The 21,752-nt window shown below is 38.8% G+C and overlaps 1 protein-coding gene across 1 annotated transcript; it reads right to left on the reverse strand.

Moving 5' to 3' along the window:
* Positions 1 to 1,896: 1,896 nt before the first annotated feature.
* Positions 1,897 to 20,451, reverse strand: LOC309477698 (uncharacterized protein). Its single transcript, XM_082141050.1, has 8 exons — positions 20,179 to 20,451; positions 18,832 to 19,154; positions 14,752 to 14,899; positions 12,521 to 12,638; positions 11,246 to 11,287; positions 11,073 to 11,114; positions 7,720 to 7,951; positions 1,897 to 3,191 (listed from the first exon to the last, which is right to left on the reverse strand). Exons 2-8 carry the CDS (start codon positions 19,001 to 19,003, stop codon positions 2,965 to 2,967), a joined length of 981 nt encoding a protein of 326 aa, XP_081997176.1. The 5' UTR covers positions 19,004 to 19,154; positions 20,179 to 20,451; the 3' UTR covers positions 1,897 to 2,964.
* Between the last annotated feature and the right edge of the window lie 1,301 nt (positions 20,452 to 21,752).

The following is a 21,752-nucleotide window of genomic DNA, read 5'->3' on the forward strand; positions in this document are numbered from 1 at the left end:
AGAAGCGTCCATCTCATCTTCCCTCCACCACAGTGGCAACAACGGCCCCTTTTTATTGCTCATCGGAGGACCCCGACAGCAGGGGCCAGGCTTTGCAGTGGTAGGGGAGGGTGGGGGTCGGGTTCTGTTTGCCAGGGGCCTCCCGCACTTGCCTGGAAACAACTCACCGATATCTCTGCGCATAGGAGAACAGCCGATGATATTGTTGCATCCACTGTTGCAGGACTGGGCATTAGCTGTGCATTTGTCTGTGTCTTTTGACTGGTTAATGAGCTAGTGTGCCTTCACGCAGGGCCAGTGACGCATTTAAAGATCTAGATGATGTCACACACTAGGAAAGAAGAAATCTTGTGTAGCTCACATCATCTACCACAAAAACACTTGTGCTTGAAGTTTGCGATATTAGTCATGGATGAAGCATAATTGTAATTAGGTGATGACATGTCCCCCCACATTTTTCAACAATCACAATATTTCAAAAGTTCTGTTTTATGGCCATCATGTTTTCTTAAAACAAAAACCAAGATCAAGCAGAGGCACTTGGCAGATACAATGGCAAAGAACTGAATGAAAGCTCAGATAGTAAGCAGAAGTACTTTCCTCTATTCTAATGCCTTGTCCAAATATCCACACAACAGGAATTGAGTGCGCAAGACTGTCCCATGTCTTAAAAATGCCCAAGTGCAGTGCCCTTAATGCACACTAAACCCACACTATCTCGATTACTGCTTCAGAGGGGTATTCAAGGCTAAGCGTATCCCATCATGCATTATGTTCGGGAACTCATGTGCCCCAAAATCACAAGATGTTGTGTAAAACATTCCACTGTAGTTTAAATGAATTCGATACACATAATCTGGTGGTAAAAAAGTGTTGCACATTTTATTGGTGCAAAGATGAGTATGGTATGTGTAGGCCTATTTTGGACAACATTTACAACTGATTGTATCACTTAATTAGAAGCACCACAATTTTAAATTACAAAGCAACTACTGAACAGACATGTAGAAGTTTATTTTAAAATGCAAAGTACTGAAAAGATAGAATAAATAAAAGCTCTGTAAACACTTGCATTTATTTGCAAGACTATAAGTGTGTCCCATCGAGTAATCAAAAGTTCTACACACACTTGCAGTCTTTATGCCTACTTGAACACTTGGGCCAAATAGAGGAAATATGTCATGCAAGTAGACAAGTGGTCAAGTGCAAAGACCGCAAGTGTGGGTATTTGGACAAGTCTCTGTTAGGTCTAACAGCAAACAATGTCACCCAATTATATATACCAAGCTTATTCATACCACTCTCCAGTTTTCAGATAATTCCTGTGTCGCTAATGTTATTGCTACAGAAACTAGCTCATAAATGTTCTGAACAGCTAATTATGCATAAAAAGTCAAAAAGGCTCAATTTTAAACACAAGTCTAACATTAAGGTGTTATATTAAAAACACCTTGTGTTATGAAAGCACTGACACTCTTAAAATTAATTTGCTACAAACGGTTTTATTGTAGTCTCCCATCTGGCTTATTGGCCTTTCTCATTTCTCTGACTTGCTCTGCTTTATTATGATCAGCAAGCAGAGGGCATCCAAGAGAAGAGCTCACTCTACAACCAGACTACCAAAAGCAGCTCAAATACTCTTGATGTGTGCAATATTTACATTCTATATGATTTATAAGCATCAACTCTTTCATGAATGATGCACTGTAATGTATTGCGCAAAAACCATCATATATTCTGACTGAATGTGCATTGAAGAGGATATGAAATGGTCTCGGCTACATGACCTGACCTCAGATGACTCCAGTAAATGCTTGTCATAAGCACATGTTGAACATAAACACAGCTTGAAGCCTGTCAAGCCACAGAGGATAAAATGGTAACCAGAGGCAGAAGGGGGTTTGATCATTTTATTACAGAGGCAATATCCCACACTTATCCTGAATGTGTGGACAGGACATTCAAGCCTTACACAGAGTAATTATATAAACTCTTCCAGATCACAACACGTAAAAAAAACCCAACATTAAGTGCAAGCAAATGTGACTGTGAGAAAACAATTTACATGAAGGTGAGCACTGCCCCACTGACCTGATTACCAAAGATTGAAAACTTGAATATAAGACCAACAACCTTCATGTAAAGGTCCGGCTAGGATACAAAACAAACAAACAAAAACATATGAAACCAGCAACAGAGAATTGATAGACCAATATATCAGCCAGGCTGATTAATTAGCCAATATTTGGCACTGTTCAGAGTAGTCTCAGTTCCAAAATGTAGCTTTGTCAGTGAATTTCCTAGTGTTTTTAGTGAATTGAGTAAATATTGTATATTTAAATAGTAATTTACCGTAAATATGGGCATTATATTAGCCACCCTGCACTCTGATATTGCATTGGCCAAAAGAAAAGAAAAAATATATATACCATTTGACCACTTGTACAGAAATCTGACTTTTCCCCACTAAAACGTGACAGCCTTAATACAAACTAGGTATTTGAGGAAATTGAGACTTCATGTTTTGAGGAAGCAAAATATTAAGTATATACCAGATTGATTAAATTTGGTTAAGCATGATTTGTTTGTTTTTTTTGGAGTTATCTCAATCTTATACTGTAAATTAAGATTTCATGTGACCCTTAAAAACAGAAAGGCACTTGTAAATATGCATCTGAGTGCAGTTTAGTGATACAGCCAGGTCAACAAAATTGCCGAATGTTCGAGCGATGGAGCAATATGACTGGCGTTTCATTCCTGCTGACATTTTTTTTACAAATCACTCATACCATGTAAAAAACATACGTCAATACTGAAAAAAAATAATTACCTTCCATTAATTTGGCAACTAAAACACTCAAATTCCTGAGAGAGGCTAAGCACCCACACCCTTCAAATGTAGCCGATGACAAAGCCCCCTGGCTAGGTGTCCTGATTGCGCCGCAGCGGTTGGTCCCTTGTCGATTACCTGAGAGAGGGTGCGGGGCGGAGTCTCAAGTGGTTAGGCTTTTCCGGGATTGGAGGTTTGTTGGCACGGGGTGGCGTTTGGGAGGCCGGAGACTCACTGCACACACTGAAAGTTTTCATGAGCTGAGCAACCCGTCCTCGTCCCAAACAGCTCTCCTCAGCTACCTCGGACCCCACATCCACAGAAAACGCCCGTTTAGAGGCGGCAACCACTCGGAAATCACCTGTAAATGGAGTAAGATTGATGAGACAAGGACTTCAAGCTTCAAAGTCTGTTTTCATAGGCGACAACTTCAAAACATTCTCTCAATCGTCCTCTCCCACACCTCTCTTCTGCCCTATTCCCTCACTCAGTTTTTCACTTCTCTTCGCACTCTCTTCTGCCCTTTTTCAGCCTCTTTTCAGTGTCTTTTTTCCTCGGCTACAGACTGCCAGACCGGAGGTCGTCGGCGCAGGAAGTAGAGCAGGGACGCAGCTGGGTGTAGTTGGTGTGTGTTTGTGTACACGGTTATGGGTGCGTAAGAGTGTGCGGTTATACTGTGTGTGTGTGTGTAATTGAGAGATGGAGGGATGGAAGATGAGGAGAGGAGGGCCGCAGGGATGGCGGCGGAGAGCAGACAGACGCTGCTCAGACACCAGAAGGCTTGAGGAGCTGCTTATTTTTAGCCACATCCCCAGGGGACACAGATGTGTGAGTGCGTTCGCTCTTTCGCTCGCTCTCACAAACACATATACCCCTTCTCCTTTACACACAAACTATGACACACATTTTACCCCTCACAAACTCTTTCTCCTAAAAACGCTCCCACACGCACACTCACACACCCTGATCAAAGACACGGACCCACATGTGGCTGTGTCAGTGGATATGTCCCAGTATTAAATCACTAAACATCAGCTTTAAAGAAGACACAAACTGAATGTCTCATTTTAAGACCTTCTTTTTGTTGTTGTTGCTTTTTTTCTTCTCTTTCTCTCTTTAACCTTGTATTAGGTCTCATTGATTTGACAAATTATAATACTTGTATAAATACTTCTTTAAAAAGTAATCAGAATGAGATTTTTTGTATGCTTATTTATAAGGAAAATGTACTAATAATGTAAACAATTTGAATGGTCCTTCAAAAAAAATGTTTACACTATTAAAAACTATAAATATAAAAGTATAGTATTAATAGAACTAATAATGCAAACAATATCTTCAACAAAAAAAAAGTGTGTGTGTCTATATATATATATATATATATATATATATATATATTTTATATATATATATATATATATATAGATATGGTCAACTTCCAATTCAAGGACCTTTCAAGGACTTTCCAGGACCAATACCCTCAAATTCAAGGACTTAATGTTGGGGTAGATTTGTTGTGTCCAACAACAAACGCTGAGGTACCATCGTAGTATTTTCATTCGCGTGTGAACGTCATGGCAACGTACAACACAAAGTGCCTCACGCTGGAAACACTTAACGTAACGCGTAAATGTGCGTAACTAATGTAAATCAAGCAAGCTTATATACATAGCCCACGAAGTGTTTGCGAAATTACACATTAGGAGACTGGAGGGAATAATATGGATTTTTTTCCCAGAAAACTTCTTGCACAAAATAAATTCAAGCACTTTCAAGGACCTGTATCTATGCATGTTTATTTGCAAAAACTTTCCAGGGCCTTTTTCAGAATCAAACTTTCAAGGATTTCAAGGACCCGTGGGAACCCTGATATATATCTATATCTATATTTATATCTATATATATATTATATTATATTATATTATATATAGATTCACTTACTAAGTCACTTGCATGAGTTCTGCCCTCCCTCCCTCTTCCTCCCTCCCTCCCTCCCTCCGTCTCTTTCTCCCTCCCTCCCTCCCTGTGGCCCCTGACCTGTGGTTCCTGTGTTAATGTCCTCTCGCCGCACTGCGTGGGCCTGCCACTGATTGTCTCACTGTGTTGTGTGGTCGCCACGGAAACCCTGGATAGGCTCCAACGACTGAGGCGGACACTCATGCGTGCACAGCGCTCTTACGCATACACACTCTCAGAGTCACACTCGTGATCTAAAGCTGTTTGTTCCACCGCATTTTCCACGCCCCACTAGTACTCCGTTCTGTGTCCTACAAACACACGTGTGTTTGCGTGCATGTCCATGACTGTACGTTCACACACACACACACACACACACACAAACACGTTCCCTGCTGTTAGCTGACACCAGCGTAACGACTACGCCTCTCTCTCATCGCTTGCCGCCGTTTGCTGTTTTCCATCCTCCCACAACCCCTCTAAACCTGAGACACTTTCACAGAGCTATCACCCCTCCTCAAAAGATGAAATCAAACTCTCGGTCCAGACCGGCCAAAACTGCCCCTGCCGGCCTCACCATGCAATCACTTGTGACAAAGCCTGTAAGCACCTGACTGCAATGAACCGAACAGCAAAACTGCTCTCTGTTTGCCCTGTCAATAACTGATGTGTCTCTGAAAACAGGAACGCATTCAATGGGATGTTTTCAATTTCACAGTCCCCATATGTAGACAGAACAGATGAGCCACACTGACAGCCCAGCGCCTCTTAAAAGCACGCTATCACTTTAAACGCCCCCACCTCTGTGAATGGGGGGGGGTGAGTTAGAAGTGGGGCAGAGGGCAGAATTCCGGAGCAGCACGTCTGTGCGCTGAGCCAGGCCGCAGGGGGGTCACGGCTGCCAGGGGGAGGTGGGGAGGGGGGTTGAGCGGAGTGGAGGCTGGGGGCCCTGTCACTTATCAGCTCCGGCCGAGCGTCGCCCAGGGCCAGAGTCGGGAAGCAGCGCTGGAATGTGTGTCCTTCCCTCTGAAGGTGAAGAGAAGGGACACACACACACACACACGGAACGAGCAGCTGTGGGAAGCTGTTGCTTTCACGCACATGCCAGGATGAACATGCACGCTACTCGCACACATTCCTGTGATTTACGCGCTCTTAAGCCCACTACAAAGTTAAACACTCACACAAATTAAACATGGCCATATAGATGAACACAAAAGCATATCCAAGTGTATATCCTAGAGATTGTTTATTTTTTACAAGCAACAAAAATATTCTAGATCCAAAATGTGCTCGATTACCTTACCTGGCCTAGGTAATTGTGAGAGCTTTGGGGGAGTTAGTATAGTATAGGCTGCATTTCACTTTTATGTCCAGCAGGGGGAGTCAACAGAAACTGCAGAAGTGAACTGCATGTAATTCTTAATAATACACACTGGATGGCGTAAGTTGAGCTTTTGGAGTAAGTCATTACATCTGTTTAGGAGGTTCACAACACCAGGATAGCGTTCAGAACAAATGATCATATCCTAGGTGTTTTTTGTTTGTTTGTAATGAGCAACATATTTTTGGGACGAACTAGAAGAGCATATGAGAAGCCAAAGAAAATCTGACAGATTTCAGAGACACTTGTTTTTGCCTTTCACCCTCTCTATTCCTATTGTTGCAAAGACAGCCATGGTATGCCAGATCATAAAGACTCGTCTTTTCAGAGAAATTTTCTAATGCAAAGGCAAATGGATGAAACTCGTGAAGGCTGAAAAGAAATGTCTGATTTCACCCTAAAATAACAAATAAAAAATTAAGATATTATATTTTGTATCCTAATATTTTCAATGATGATTCTCATTTCCTGATCTGTAAGGAAATTAAGACTGTTACATTAAAACACTGTTACAAGTTGTTTTTAATTAAAAAGCATATTTAAAGGCAATGTAGCAGATTAATACTCTACCATAATTCATAACAAGATTCATATTCTCAAAAAAAAATTGTAATGACAATTTACCGTATGCAAAGACCCGCCCCCTTTAGTTACCGTTGCTATGTCCGACAAGCCACACCGCTCTCACGCCACACCATGTTCTCACGCAGTGAAAAATACATCGTGGAGCAGAGAGGACACTGACGGACAGGACAGACCAGCTTACTTTTGGTATGAAACAAATTTACTGTTGGTATTTTTTTTAAGAAATGTAAACAATAAATACCGTTTTGTGGCTCTTTAATGTGTCTGACAGATCGCTGTGTCAGTTAAAGCTGCTCGTGAACCGATCATCTCTTCCTTCTAGTTGATTTATAGCATCAAATAAACATGAATGAACATAAGGAGGAATGTTGTTTTAACCGCGGAAAGACATCAGTACACACATTTTTTCAAGTTAAAATCCTCCAACGTTAATCTACTAACTCTAAATCTAAAACTAACTCAAACTAAATCTACGACTGCTTTGTCGGACAAAAATGGCGGATTCGGCGGATGGCGGATTATGATTGGTCAGATAGCCTGTCAATCAAACTCCCTGCGAAGATCAATTAGGGAGGAAATTGTGCTTAATTGTCATGAAAACAACCAAAGCAAAAATCCTAATGGTCCTACAATAAGCTTTATATTCTCTCAGCAAAATTGTATTCATTTATTTTGAGGTGAAATATGACCTTGACATTTTCTTGAGGTCAAACATCTACAAATATTTTTTGCCACATTTAATCCTCCGTAACATTTTCAAATGAAATGAAATCTCACTGAATCAGTCATGGAAAACCAGTGATTCAACGAGAGACAAGTGTGATGCCAGTGTCAAATAAACCATGTTTATGTTCAGATTAGCACAAGATGGATCAGCATAAATTCCCCCTGAATATAAATAAAAATAACTCACACACAAACACATATGGGAGACTGGAAGGATACATAAACACCCGACTCTCACCTCTGTTGATCTGAGGTTTGGGGGTGTCTTGGGGATGGAGTCTGGAGGTGTCAGACATCTGATTGGTCGTCGTGTCCTCAGTGTCTGTATGGACAGGTCTGCTGAGAGCTGAGGGTGTCAGGAGGCAAGATCTCGAATGGGCCCGATAGCAAATTGAGGACAATAGTGCTGAGTCATCCTTTGAGTGTCCTGACTCAGCCTCTTCTCTGGACTCCTGAGGCTGATGGGATACCTGCCACAGAAACAAATAAACCATTTATAAAAGTAGCACACTGGATTGAGTATCCTGCTATAGTTTTAAACAGAGCACTGTTAAAACATTCAATAGAGGAAAGGGAGGACAAAAACTCAAATGAGATCTTGTTAACATCTTGATCATTTCGTGTAGACTGCTATGAGATTAAGCGGAGCAAAAGGAAACTTTAGCTTTTCTACGAAGAAACAGACCACAGCAATTACACATGTCGCCTCTAAAGTTTCGGAAAAGATCACTGTTAAAACATTCAATAGAGGAAAGGGAGGACAAACAATTTATATTGAAATTCAATATATTTCATCAAATGACCTGGTCTATGGTATTCACATTAGGTCAACAGCATTTCATTTGTCTAATATAGGCTATTTTACACCTCTGGAATAAATTAAATCTCTTGAAATTAAGAAATGTAAAGATGAAATTTCTTACCTTACCTTTCCTTTATGATATGATATTTTAATTTAAATAAAATAAATCAATACAAAAAATAAGAAAATATCAGCCTTAAATAAAATATAAAATAAAATAGCCCAAAATAAAAATTAAATAGCTTGAAAATTACCTAAAATAAAATAAAATAATAATAAATATATATAATGGCTAAAATTACTAAAATAAAATGGACAAATAAAAAAATTGAAATAGATTTTGGGATTTTTTTTAGATTTTAGAATAAAATACAAAATAAAATAGCCTAAAGTGAAACAGTATTATAAAATAAAATACAAAACAAAATAGCTCAAAATAGTGGCCAAAGACAGCAGATATTGCAGGCCTGGACTGAAACAAGCACAGACCGTGTTTAGTGTTAACACACACACACACACGATGGAACAAGAAACGTGTGATGTGTGAGGACTTGCCCTGCCCAGGGGTTTGTGAATATTGAGGAATAAATCTGTTGTGAAAAGAGAGAGGAAAGTGGAAAAAGAGGGAAAGAGGGGTTCCTGCCTAAACCCTAAGGGACAGTCCCACAATCCCATCCATCTGTGACTGACAGGCGCGCCGTCTCGCCCGCTTTAATTCCCTGATCAACTTTATCAACCATCTGCTCTTGAAGAACTCAGGGACCCAAATCAGCCCCTGGGCTCTCTTAGGTCCTCCTGCAGCGCGCACACACACCTCATACTCTCTGACACACAGGCCACATACTGAGAGCAATACTCCATTATCTCCTTCAGCGTTCTCTTTCCCTCTCTGTCTGCATTTCAAACGACCTAAAATACATGCCTCGCGTTATGCAATACACGTTTTATAAATCTCAATCGATTACAGGCTTACAAGCGTTTTATATTTTAATTATGAGTTTTATTCCTCTTTGTGTAGGTTTGATATAAAAAAAAAAAGAAAATGGGAGGGACACTATCAGGTTGCTCATGAATATTAATTACATGAAACTTGGACGAAATGCTTGCACACTCGTCTAAGACTGCTTAAAGCACATGTCGTGTTCAGCTGTTGCGGGGTGGAAGGGCCAAGAGCCTGAAACAGGTGTGATCAGAGTGGCAGAGAGCGACAGCTGAGGGTAAAAGGATCTCAAGATGAGAGCACAAGGACAGCTGCTCTGACCTCAAAACCCCCTCTACCCAGAGCGGTGCGCCTGAACAGACCACCAACATTCAGCGGAGGACACTTATATGCACCGACACCATGTTTACACTGCAAGTGGGTGACGTGACAAAATTAGATTGTGTGTGTCTGTCTATACACACAATTTTATCAGGATTTTTTTATTCATTTAACATCAAATTATATTATCCGCATGACGAAATTAATAGAAAAATGTAATTAAATAATTTAAATATGATAAGGTATAATTTAAATGATTTATAATTTCCTAATATACCAATATATAATAAATATTTCTTACTCATTTTTTTTTTAAATGGTCACCATGAAATCAAGATGGGCCATACTTATTTATGGAATATTGCAGTATTATAAATTATTTATCCGTGCAAAAATTAATGTGCCTTCATAATCTTTAAAGGAGCTGTATGTAAGAAATGTATTTCAATTAATCATAAAATGGCCCTGATATGTCACTAGACATTAAGAGACATTAATGTTCATTTCAAATACTTATATCACTGACAACAGTAGTCCGGCCAGGATATTGTCATTTAAAAAGTGAAGTTGCAGCCCTCAACTGATGTTGATGTTGTCATCTTGTGTTTTGGCCTGAAGCTCCACCCTCCACCTATCTACCAATCACGAAGTCAGTAGTGTTTCGGCATCGGGGTTGCCAGTTCTGCTCTAGTTACCACAGCTATGTAGCAGCCTACGTTCCTGCTGGATCCTGCAGCCTATCTGGCAACCTCGAGTCAGGGGGGCGGGGGAGGGGATACACCGCTCTACAGTAATTTGAAAGTGATTGCAGTACCAGTTTTGGCCACAATCTTACATACAGCTCCTTTAATTAAGGCCCTGTTTCAACCGAGATGTACAGTATGCAGTTTTTGCCGTTTCCATTGTCAGAAGTTGTGAATGATACCCTAATTCCGAACTGTACCGTCCCAAATCATATTGTACTATACTGTCCTGTACTGCTCGGTGGAAACGAGGCATTAGTCCTGCCCTACATTTTTTTCTTGTTCGAGAAGCTGTTTCACTAAACAGAAAAGGGCAGACAGACAGAAAGCGGGCAGAGAAATAATCCCAATCTGTTGATTCGCTCTGTGTTAAATGGCAGCAGTATCAATGAACACTGGCCATTAGATCCTGGGACTTTCCAGCAGCCTCATTTAGCATATCACATTAGGCCAATGAGCCTGCGATACTGAAAAATTACTGGAAATTGTGAACAGTGTCAATTCCCTGTACCAAAACTTTTATACCTGCTTCAACACAAAAGAAAACAAATATATGGTGCATGTATTTAATAATTATTATACATTTAAAATAACATTTTGCTCTGCTCTCATTGGTAATACCTTTGTATTTTATATGTACATACCATGATCGTGTCCAAAAAAAAAAAAAAAAAAATTCTTACTATTATGTTTTTTTTAAACAGCATATTTTTATGGATTAGGTATTCGTATTTAAAAACAACTCTCCACATTACTATACTAAACCTATGAAACATGGTACTTACATTATCTAAAGGTGCTGATGGCTTTTCTTCATTTACTGGCATCTGCAGGATTAGGAGAAGGCATTTAGAAAATGTAAAAAGAAAAAGAAAAAAGACTGCACACATTTTATGTATCCTCGTGACAAAACATCTCACTCATTGAGCGTCATATCCACTGCAATACCCAAACTCACCTGTGGGGGCGGCAGAGTCCTTAACTCTTTGTCACCGTTATCCTGTGAAAACAAGAAAACTGAGCAAAACTCTTCCACACTTCTACATGAAATTTGATCATTGCAATCTCAAAAGTTGACATTGATATTCGCCGGTCTACTCCATGATCCGTTCAAAATCTGAAAGCCCTCAGATGGGTTTGGGCTGGTGTTTCTGCGACTATCATACAGCCCTACACTAATTGGCAACAGTGAGCCACATGTGTCGAGGTACAGGGACAGATGCTTGTGTTTAGCAAGTAGAGGATCATAGTGTGGTGATACTGGCCAGCACATCTTCTCCCAGGAGTGTGTTCGCTGCGCACGTTGTTGCCATGGAAACCCTAGTGCGAACCCCCCCCACCTTAGTATAACAGGAAAGAGAAGGTGGCGAGATCTCCACATATTAAGTGAAAAACCTGGATAGACAATTTTAAAACACTTTTGGGGCTGAGATCCTGATCATGCACACACACACACACACACACACACACACACACACACACACACACACACACACACACACATTAATTAATTAAAGATGACATCACTGCACTTTCACACTGCATTCTAACCTACATGTGACCAACAACAACAAAAAAACCTCCACCTATTTCTACAGTATTGTTATAGGTGGCCCCGCCCACTCTGAATTCTAATTGGTCCAAAAATCATGCTCTTCATAACGGTGCATTAAATATAAATTCAAATATGTTTTAATCACGTCGCACAATAATTTCATGTTCAAAATTCACAAGGTAGGAAACTTGTTGATTCATTCTTGGTAAGGACACAGTGTTACTGCATAAGTTGGACTGTCTGTCGGTTCAAAATGTCATGGACGTCAACCGGCCACACATAGACGGACATATTGATACATGAGCCGAGAGATGGAGCCACAAAGAGCCAAGCACTGAGAGATGGAGAGGTGGGTGGGTGCGTGCGTGTGGGAGGGTTTCTTTTTTTGAAAGGATGAAAAGGAATAATGAAGGAGAAAGGAATGAAAAAAGGAGGAAAGGGGAAAGGAAGGCACAAAAAGAGGGAGAGATGGAGGTTGTGATTTATTTGGCTGTTGAACGATGACTCTCCCTGTGGAGAAAGTCCGTCTCGCTGCCCCTCGGCTGTGTCCGAGATTAATGGCGGCAACAGGAAGGTCACCTACACACACTCGCGCACACCGCCACATGAAAACACAGTGGCACCAATTTAAGAGTGGAGCAAACGTGGAGGTAAACAAACACCCGCACGTGAACACACCTTAAAGTTCAGCTGAACTCCTGAATGTGCTTTAGGAGGAAGGTTTTCTCGTCCGGATCGTACAGGTTCTGCTGATGTTCGGTTTGTCAAGTTGCTCTTCAAAGTGCCGGGCTGGTTGCTTGAATACATGACAAGACAAATTAATCAACGCCCTTCACAAGCAAACAAGTTTTCATGATGACACACTGTTGAGAGAATTTCTTTGGAATAATCATTTACAGTTTTGCTCATAAGTTTACAACCATCTTTTCCCTCAGGTTTATAGACCGTATGCAGATTCTGTTTTGCATTTGTTCAGGATAAGTTTTACAATTTTTAAACTAAATTTATTTACACTACTGTTCAAAAGTTTCGGGACAGTATGATTTTTTTTTTCTTTGAAAGAAATTTAATACATTTATTCTGCACGGATGCAGTACATTGATCAAAAGTGAAAGATTCTATAGTTAATAAATGCTGTTATTTTTAACTTTATATTTATACAGTTTTCACAAATGTAGCAGAACAACGGTTTTCAAAATTGATAGGAACAAATGTTTCTTGAGCAGCAAATCTGATATTAGAATGATTTCTGAAGGATCATGTGACACTGAAGACTGGAGTAATGATGCTGAAAATTCAGCTTTACCATCAAAGGAATAAATTACATTTTTAAAATGTATTAAAATAGATACTTAAAATATATAATAATAATAATAATAATTATTATTATTATTATTATTATTATTATACAATATCTTTTTACGGTATTTTTTGCTCAAATAAACGCAGCCTTGAGTAAAACAGACTTCTTGCAAAAACAAATCTTACTGTACTCATTTTTAAACCGCATTGTAAATTATATTTATGACACGCTGCATAATCGGGTAGTAAAAACATTTTAAAACATCTTTCAGATTTTCAGGAGTAAACTGAGCAGATCTGTTTCAGCATTATATACCATCAAACTAAACAACATGGTGTTCAAATTCCATGGGCTTGGGGGCCAAAGGTCATATGAGGCCTGAACCTTTATGCATTAAAAATATTTTTTTATTATTCGAGGTGTAGCACAATGTACATTTCCCCCCGTTTCACAGACAAGGCTTCAACCTAGTCCCAGACTAAAATGCATGTTTGAGCTGTTTTAAAGGTGGGGTAAGCTGTATTTGAAAAACGCTGTTTGGAAGTTTGGACCGACACAAGAACAACAACAAACGTGTGTAGCCAATCAGCAGTAGGTGGAGGAGAGAGAACGAGCAAGAGGGGGATTTGAAGCCTGCAGAAATGGAGATGAGACAAAACAAAAGAGAAAAGCTTATAAGAATATCACTGGAAAATGTATGATCAGCTTTAGGACCCACGTTAATATTAGAAAAGCTTTCCAGTGCTGGAGAGAGCTAAGCGGAAAGGCCTGAAAACAGACCCGGACGTGTAACACTGGGTTTGAGTGTCATTGTTTGACTGGAGCTGCTATGCTGTTGGCTACTAACAACAAACTCTTGTTTGTATTTACTGTTGTGCATGCATGTTCATTTTTTTGTGCTTTCTGGTCTCCATCTCTTGTGTTTTTTCGTGAAGCATTATTTTGTTGCGCTTCTGCTATGATAAACAGACATCCACTCTCGGATTGCGTGCGTAACGGATGCCAGCTAGCGTGAGTCGCTCTGACGACCGCTAGAGAATGCAGTGTTTAGTGTCATTGTTAGTGCACTTGACTTGCATGCCGGGGGGGTCGGGGTTTGAGACTCACTCTGAGCTGATGACTTTCCTGTAGCTCAAACAGTAGAGCGTTGGCGCTTGGACTGCCAAGGTCATGGGTTCGATTCCCAGGGAAAGCAAGAAACGATAAGAATGTAAATATGCATCTTGAAATGCAATGTTAGTCGCTTTGGATAAAAGCGTCTGCCAAATGTAAATGGAGCAGGGCGGTTAGGGTTGGAGTGTGAGTTTCGGAGGCAGAGCAATGAAGAGAGGGGCGTGTTTGTTTGGGTTGATTTCAAATATCAATAATGTCCAACAGCATTTTTGAAATATAGCTTACCCCACCTTTAACTGAAACCAACTTAAACTAACAAATCTTAAAATATGTCAGTGCAATTGTTTTGGTTTGCACACCATTAATGTTTTTTTTCTAAGGCATGTTTATGTCTTGATTTAACTAAGGCCTACTACTGGCTTTATCTAAGCCCTGTCTGTGAAACCAGGCCCCAGTGTTTTTGTCAGCGTTTAAACAGAAGTTGTGTCCATACTGTGAATTGTTGAGGACGCTGGCCTTTTTTCTCTCTCCAAAACCTGAACAGATGATCTTAGAGGACTTGAATTCATCCATCTCTCCGATGACAATGACCTGTACGTCTCCATCTCGTCCCAGCAGCCAGCTGACACTCTTGCTATGAGCTTACAAAGGGAAAGAAAAAAAAAAGAAAGAATCTTAGTGGTTGGTTGGCCTAGTTGAAATTTAAATGTACAATTATACTTCATAGTTTATGCATTGTTTCCTGAATGCACTCAGCCATAACAAGACTCATTTTTGTTAAAAAGAAACAGTTTAAGGCTACTTATTGGATCTATAAAACTAAACGTCATATTTCATCACTACACATTCTTGTATGAGGAGCTTTTTCCTTTATGAACTACTTGCCAAGTGTTTCCAACAAATAATGCAACAAATTTAAATTCAGAGTTAGTTACAAAAGAAAGATGACAAATAAGAGAGACAAAAAATAGGTTTGACAGCAAATAAGAAAAACCCTCCCATGATGAACTGGTTCTTCTTGCAGGCCCTGTGGCAAAACAACAAGATTCCAGTTTAACAGCCTGACTGACACACTCGTGATCCCAGTCAGGACAAGACAAACATCAAATCAAACAGTCTAAAACTGCCGTAAGAGATAAAAGGACCATGTGAAATGATGAGCAAATGAGAACAAACCAAAGTAGAAATAGCAGCAATTTGTTTTTGTCTTTCAAACATTTCAGGTTAGCCTAACAAAATGGTTTCAGTAATTGATACATTTTTTGGCTGGTTTTATTACATACTGTATATAATAATTCCTGCCAGTAACTCATGGATTTTGGGCCCAGGTTAAAGCTAATGTTGGTTACAAAATATTAAATGAGACTAATATATTTTATACATATAAGGCATTCAGTGCATTAAAAGGAAAAAGGTAATTTATTCTCCATATTTTAGCAGCAGCCAACAAACTGCATTCCTTTTTTATTAATATTAGTAGTAGTGTTGTAGTACTGAAGTCCGTCTTAAGTCAGAGTCCCAAGACCATATTTTCAGGAGGATTTGGACCCGGCCTAGACTTGCATTCGAATGATCTGGTCTTGACTGTTCGTAGAAAATATGGTCTTGGACTCGGACTTGAGATGAGTGCTACAACACTGTTAGTAGTATTATATTCTTTTTATATCCACATTGATGACAACAAAATAGCATAATAGCTTATATATGCAGCATTTAAAGGAGAAGATCTTTTTACTCAACACCTTATAGTTAGCTGCTCTAGCCCGGGTCTCTCCAACAACATACACTATCGTTCAGTTTGGGGTCGCTAAGAAGTTTTTGAAAGAAGTCTCTTATGCTCACTAAATCTGCATGCATTTATTTAATCAAAAATACAGTAAAAACAGTAATATTGTGAAATTACAATTTTCTATTTTCATTTTAAAATGTAATTTATTCCAGTGATGGTAAAGCTGAATGAACCTTCAGAAATCATTATAATATGCTGATTAGCTGCTCAAGAAATGTTTATTTTTATATTATCACAGTTGAAAATGGTTATGCGGCTTAATTATTTTTATTTATTTTTTGTATGGAAACTGATTTTTTTTCTTTGGGATTCTTTGATGAATAGAAAGTTAAAAAGAAGAGTTAATTTGAAATGGAAGTATTTTATTACAGTGTCTTTACTGTCACTTATGCATTTATCAAATTAATGCATTCTTGCTGAAAGAAAAGAAGAAAATTGCTTTCTTTCAAAAGTAAGAAAATTATCAAAGAGAAAAATCGTACTGACCCCAAAAGTTTGAATGGTAGCGCTAAAAAAGTAAGACACATTATAAAACTAAAAGCAAAAAACTAAGTTACAAGACAAAACATAAACATCGTGTTTACAACTATTGATAATCAGATATACAATCTGTGTCTCCTCCCCACATTCTCCCTTTCTCTTCCTCCTCAGTGTGTTTTGAGTGCATGTGTTTCCTGTATACTTCCTGCTTTGTTGGCAGTCATGTGTGTGAGGGAATGGAACTTGGCCTGGCTGAAATTTCCTTTCTTGCTCTAAAAACTGGGTCAGTAACAGAAATGTTTCCTCTGGCTTGTGTAGCCAGCCTCCAGAGACTCTCTTTATTGTTATTTTATTATGGCATTGTGTTACTGTGTAACAGAATCTTGAATGACTTTTGACATTTTAGCCACTTTCCTAACAGGAACCCGTCTATAAGACAGAGATTGCACAGTGGGAATCAAGATGTTGTATCAGTATGTCTTGGGGAAACCATTGACCTGCAAGAACAGCTGCCGTTTTCTAAAGGAGATAGAGGACTCTCTGTTCTCCTCTGAGGTCTGAACCTCAGGGACCTGATAACAACTGCTTTGTCATTAGCCAAAGACGACTTCCTCTTGGAGTTACGCATGTCAACCTAAATTGTTTCAGTGGACTGCACATTATTTACTGCATGAACCCAAGAAAATGACTATACTGTGGCCTCAAAGAGTTTTTGGACACCTAAGCCTCACTTCAAACATTCATTTCATGGCAATCTTTTACGTTTTTCCTCATTGACTAATCTAGTTGAGGAAGATCTGTCATCTGTGATCTTTTTAGTCCATGAAAGTTCTGGCTCTTCCAGTAACAAAGCTGATATGCCAGATTCCATAAGTTTTCTGTACGTCTAACCAGTTTAAACCGGGTTGTAACTTTATCCAAGCAATGTAAAGTTTCATTTTTCATTCTTTTGTTTGCTTTTTCACTGCTCTCCAGCTCTTTAGCTGTTTTACAGATACCCTCTATCTCTCAGATGCATTCCTCTCATATCTTTGCCGTTTACTCCTCCCTCTTAGCCGGTTTTAGACACTTGTCCTCCTCACGCAAGTCTTGTATGCGTGACGTCTGAAGACCCTTGAGTGTTAAGAAGTGGTGAAACTGAAGGGGAATCCCCATGTTGTAAATTATTTTTGACCAGATGTTTACAGTGTCACGCTGAGAAGATCCTTTAACAAATATTAGCTTCTATTGATATTAGTCATGCCAATTTTTCATTGACGTCTTCTGCTCAGTCAAAAGATTGTAAACTTGTCTGGTCTTGTGTCTGTCAGTGACAGATGTTCCCACTGGAAGCATCAATAAGCTCTCATCTCAAACGCATTTACTCTTGTGTTTCAAAGCACTTTCTGTTGTCCAAACATCTGTGCCTATTCGGACATCACAAGACATTTTCCCATGAAGTCTGCAGAACCAGTCACAGTGGCGAACCGTGTTTTATCAGCTCAGCTATTCTGTCCTGACTGAGTCATGTGCCACATTAAGATTCTGACCATATTAAGTCATTTAAAGTCAGCAATAAAAAGCAAGAGCAGACTGGCCTGGCAAACAGATGTGGGAACACTAAACGCACTGATTAAAGATCTGCACTAGCAATTCAAAGGTCCCACATTCAAACCTCAAGATGTTCTAAAGCCTTGATCTAAACAGACACTGATGAGTTGCTGCATGACCATGTGAATAAGAACTTTAACTTCAGAAAGACTGTCCCTCTAATAAGTAAACTGTATGTCTCTTAGAGGAGAGACATAACCAGTCAGAAAGGCTGGTTATAAAAAAATGTTTTTATAGTTTAATCAAATGTTATAAATCACTACCACCCTCGTGCTAGTTTCCCTGTGGAACAAAACACTTTCTTTTTCCATTTCATGAAAATGCATGCTGATTACAGGCTGTCAAGTTTAATTTCTGAATAATAATAATAATAATAATTATTATTATTAAATTTTAATAAACCAAGATTAAAACAGAAAAACTGTATAATAAAAATACTAGATTATAGCCTTATATAACTAGTTGTGATATTTTTTCTATTTTTTATGATCAATGATAAATGTGCTCATGCTCTTATCCAGTAGTAGATATACAGATATAAAGATTACAAATCTGCAATTTGATTAAAAGTTTTTGAGAACTAAATCTAATACAAATTTGTAAATGTAATCAATTGTATTAAAAGTTCTCGGAGAACTCGCTTCAATAAGATGCACAGATCACAAAACATGTCAATTTTAGATTGCATCGGCGCAATATAAACCTAGTTCCCACCTGTCTTTGGTTTGGGTTTGAGTGGTTCCCTCTCCAGCTTCTCCTCACACTCTTTCCAGCGCCGCACCTGCTCCTCGCGCATCTTCAGGAAGAGCGTCTTCTTCTGCTCGTCGTTCAGAGCATCCAGCACATCTGGGTCGATGTACATATCATTCAAGATCTGCTGCAGCATGGCCGTGTGTGTGGTGCACCAGAATAGATCCTGAGATTCAGCAACAGCCCTTCAGAATGAGGATGACGGTGGTAAAGACGATGAAGCCCAGCTCGGTCCGTTCACCACACACACGCTCTCATCACTGATCAGCAGCCATCAACTGGACACGCTGTCACAAGGAATGACAGATTACAACATCTGGAAGCAATCTGATCTCTTTAATAGTTTGTTTACCCTTTCTCTTCCTGTGCAGTTTTAGACTTTGTGTGTTATGTTAAATGAACAGTATGCCAATAAAGGTTCAGAACTCTTTCTTTCTTTCTTTCTTTCTTTCAGTTTGCATGGGAACATTTAAATAAAATATATTGTTTATTAACTAAGTAAATACAATATTACAAAATTTTTTTTTAGAGCTGTTGACTTTAGAGATGAATTAAATATGTTTAATGCATTTTACTCCAAAATGTATCAAATTTGATATAATTTATATTGATATAATTATCTATTTTTAAGACTGGTCAGAAATCATCACATTAATTTTTGATTATTTTATAGTTGTATAATTATTTAAACAATTATTTAAAAAACAAATCTATTTATTATTATTATTATAAAGATTTATACATGTAAAATTACTGGTAAAATATGATACACTGTCAACATATCACAAAGAAGTTTTTAAAAACTATTACTATAAAGAATATTTTAAATAAAACAAAATGCATTGCTGCTTTTGTATTGGGGGAATCATCATATTTGGTGGTCCTAGTTGTAATTTCTACTCAGACACATGGTTTCCCAGCTCTTTTTAGGCCTGAAGGGGGGATTCCTGAGGAACTAAAGTTTACTTCTGTTGTCAGCAGCTCCCCCTCCCTTTCACAATATACTTCTGCTCTATATTAACATTGTCTTATTTTGGACACAGTTGAACTAGCATGCCATGACCTCTTTAAGAGAAGTCTTTAAGACGTCTACAACTACAAAAAAGTCTGAGATCCCATTATATATACAAAAGGGGGGGGGGGAAAGTACCACCACAACAACAGCAACTGAGACAAAAGAGTTGATGTCTGCCTGTCTACACATTTAATAGACTGCAGTTAATGTCTAGATACAGAGAAATATGGTGGCAAGTGGAAATAAAGTTGGAAAGAGAAGAAAAAAAGAGCCTGTGTGAAGTAAAATGTACTCACAGCTGGGTGCGGACGCTCCACGGCAGACTTTAGTAAGAGGGAGAGTGAGTGCCTGTGTGTCTTTCTTGCCTTTGTGTATGACTTAGCTGGTGACATCACAGCATTCCATAGTCTCTCTCTCTCGTTTCTTTTGCTCTCTCTCACAAACGTACATTACACACTGTCCCTTGCCTTCGCACAAACACACACTTCCTTTCTTTTCCTGCAACTCTCTTAGGCTGGAGGGAAACTCAGGAAGCAGACCTCAGCTGTTGGCACCGCAAACGAAGTAGCAGCATCCTGTTTTACAGAGACGGGAGAGATTTTGGGAGAGGAGGAGGAGGGGCGGCTAAAAGGAGAAGAGGAGAACATGACACAGAACTTCACTCTTGAGCTAAGGAATTTACACAGAAACACTCAAGAGGATCTTCACATTACTCAGCACCTTTTCAAGGCCAAAAATAAAACGCCACTGTTCGTTATTTTCTGAAAAATTACGCACTTCCCCTCTCGGAAATTTTACCAATGCTTCTAAATCAGCAACTTTCATTTAGGTTATTTCCTTTTTTTTTATTGTTTACTGTAAATTAACATACGGTAAGGGCATTGATTTACAAGCTAAAAACTTGTTTAAAAATGCAAAAAAAGACGTTCATGTATAAAAGACATTAAGCTATGAAATACGCATTAGATGTTTTACCCTAATCACACACCAGATGGCGCCCGAGTGTTTGTTATCTTTACCGATTTTATTAAAGGGTACAGTGATAACTTCGGTGAATAGAAAAATAAATAAGTACATAATAAAGTCACTAATTTTTTTGTTTGGTCACATAAACTTCCAGTCATATTTGACATGCATCCAGCCACTCTGGAATTTAGTTTCCCTTGTTTTTAATTTCATCCTTCCCTCTCAGTCATTATTGGGTCTCTTGCCAATGACAGCTTTTATCTGCAAGTATGTACCCTAAAGAAGAAGATTGTCTTCTGCAAAAAGAAAAGGCAGACTGCCTTTGCTTCGTCACGGCTTCAATACTAAAGTTTAATCAACAGCGCCATCTACTGGTTTTCAGTTATGAATGGACAATGTTAATTTAAGGATTGTTTACCCAAAAAAGGGAAATTCTGTCATCATCATTTACTCACCAGTTCTTCTTCTTTCTTCAGAAAGAAGAAATTCTGAAGAATCATTGCACAGGTCTTATCAAAACATTTCATAGGAACCATGATGTCAAGATAAAAATTCATACACTGAATTCCAAATCATTTTAAGTAATATAATAGCCTACAGTTGTGGGAGTAGAAACACCTAAAAACAATAGGTAATTTCCCCTCTCTTTTGAAGTGCTAGGCTTCAAATGTAGTTCCATTTAGATCTTGACATTTTTTACGTCAACATGCAAAAAAAAAAAAAAAAAAAAAAAAAATTCCCATTAAAGTTCTCCTGTCTGAATATACATGATGGAGATGATGAGATTAGAGAGATGCAGCAGATATGAAACCAAAATGTCAGTCTTTTAATCACACCAAGCTATTGCATGACTTCAGAAGGCTTCGAGTCATAAGGGCTACTTATTTTATGATATTTTATTGTC

This window comes from Leuciscus leuciscus (genome assembly GCF_965113295.1).
Source record: "Leuciscus leuciscus genome assembly, chromosome: 16".
Lineage (NCBI taxonomy): Eukaryota > Metazoa > Chordata > Actinopteri > Cypriniformes > Leuciscidae > Leuciscus > Leuciscus leuciscus.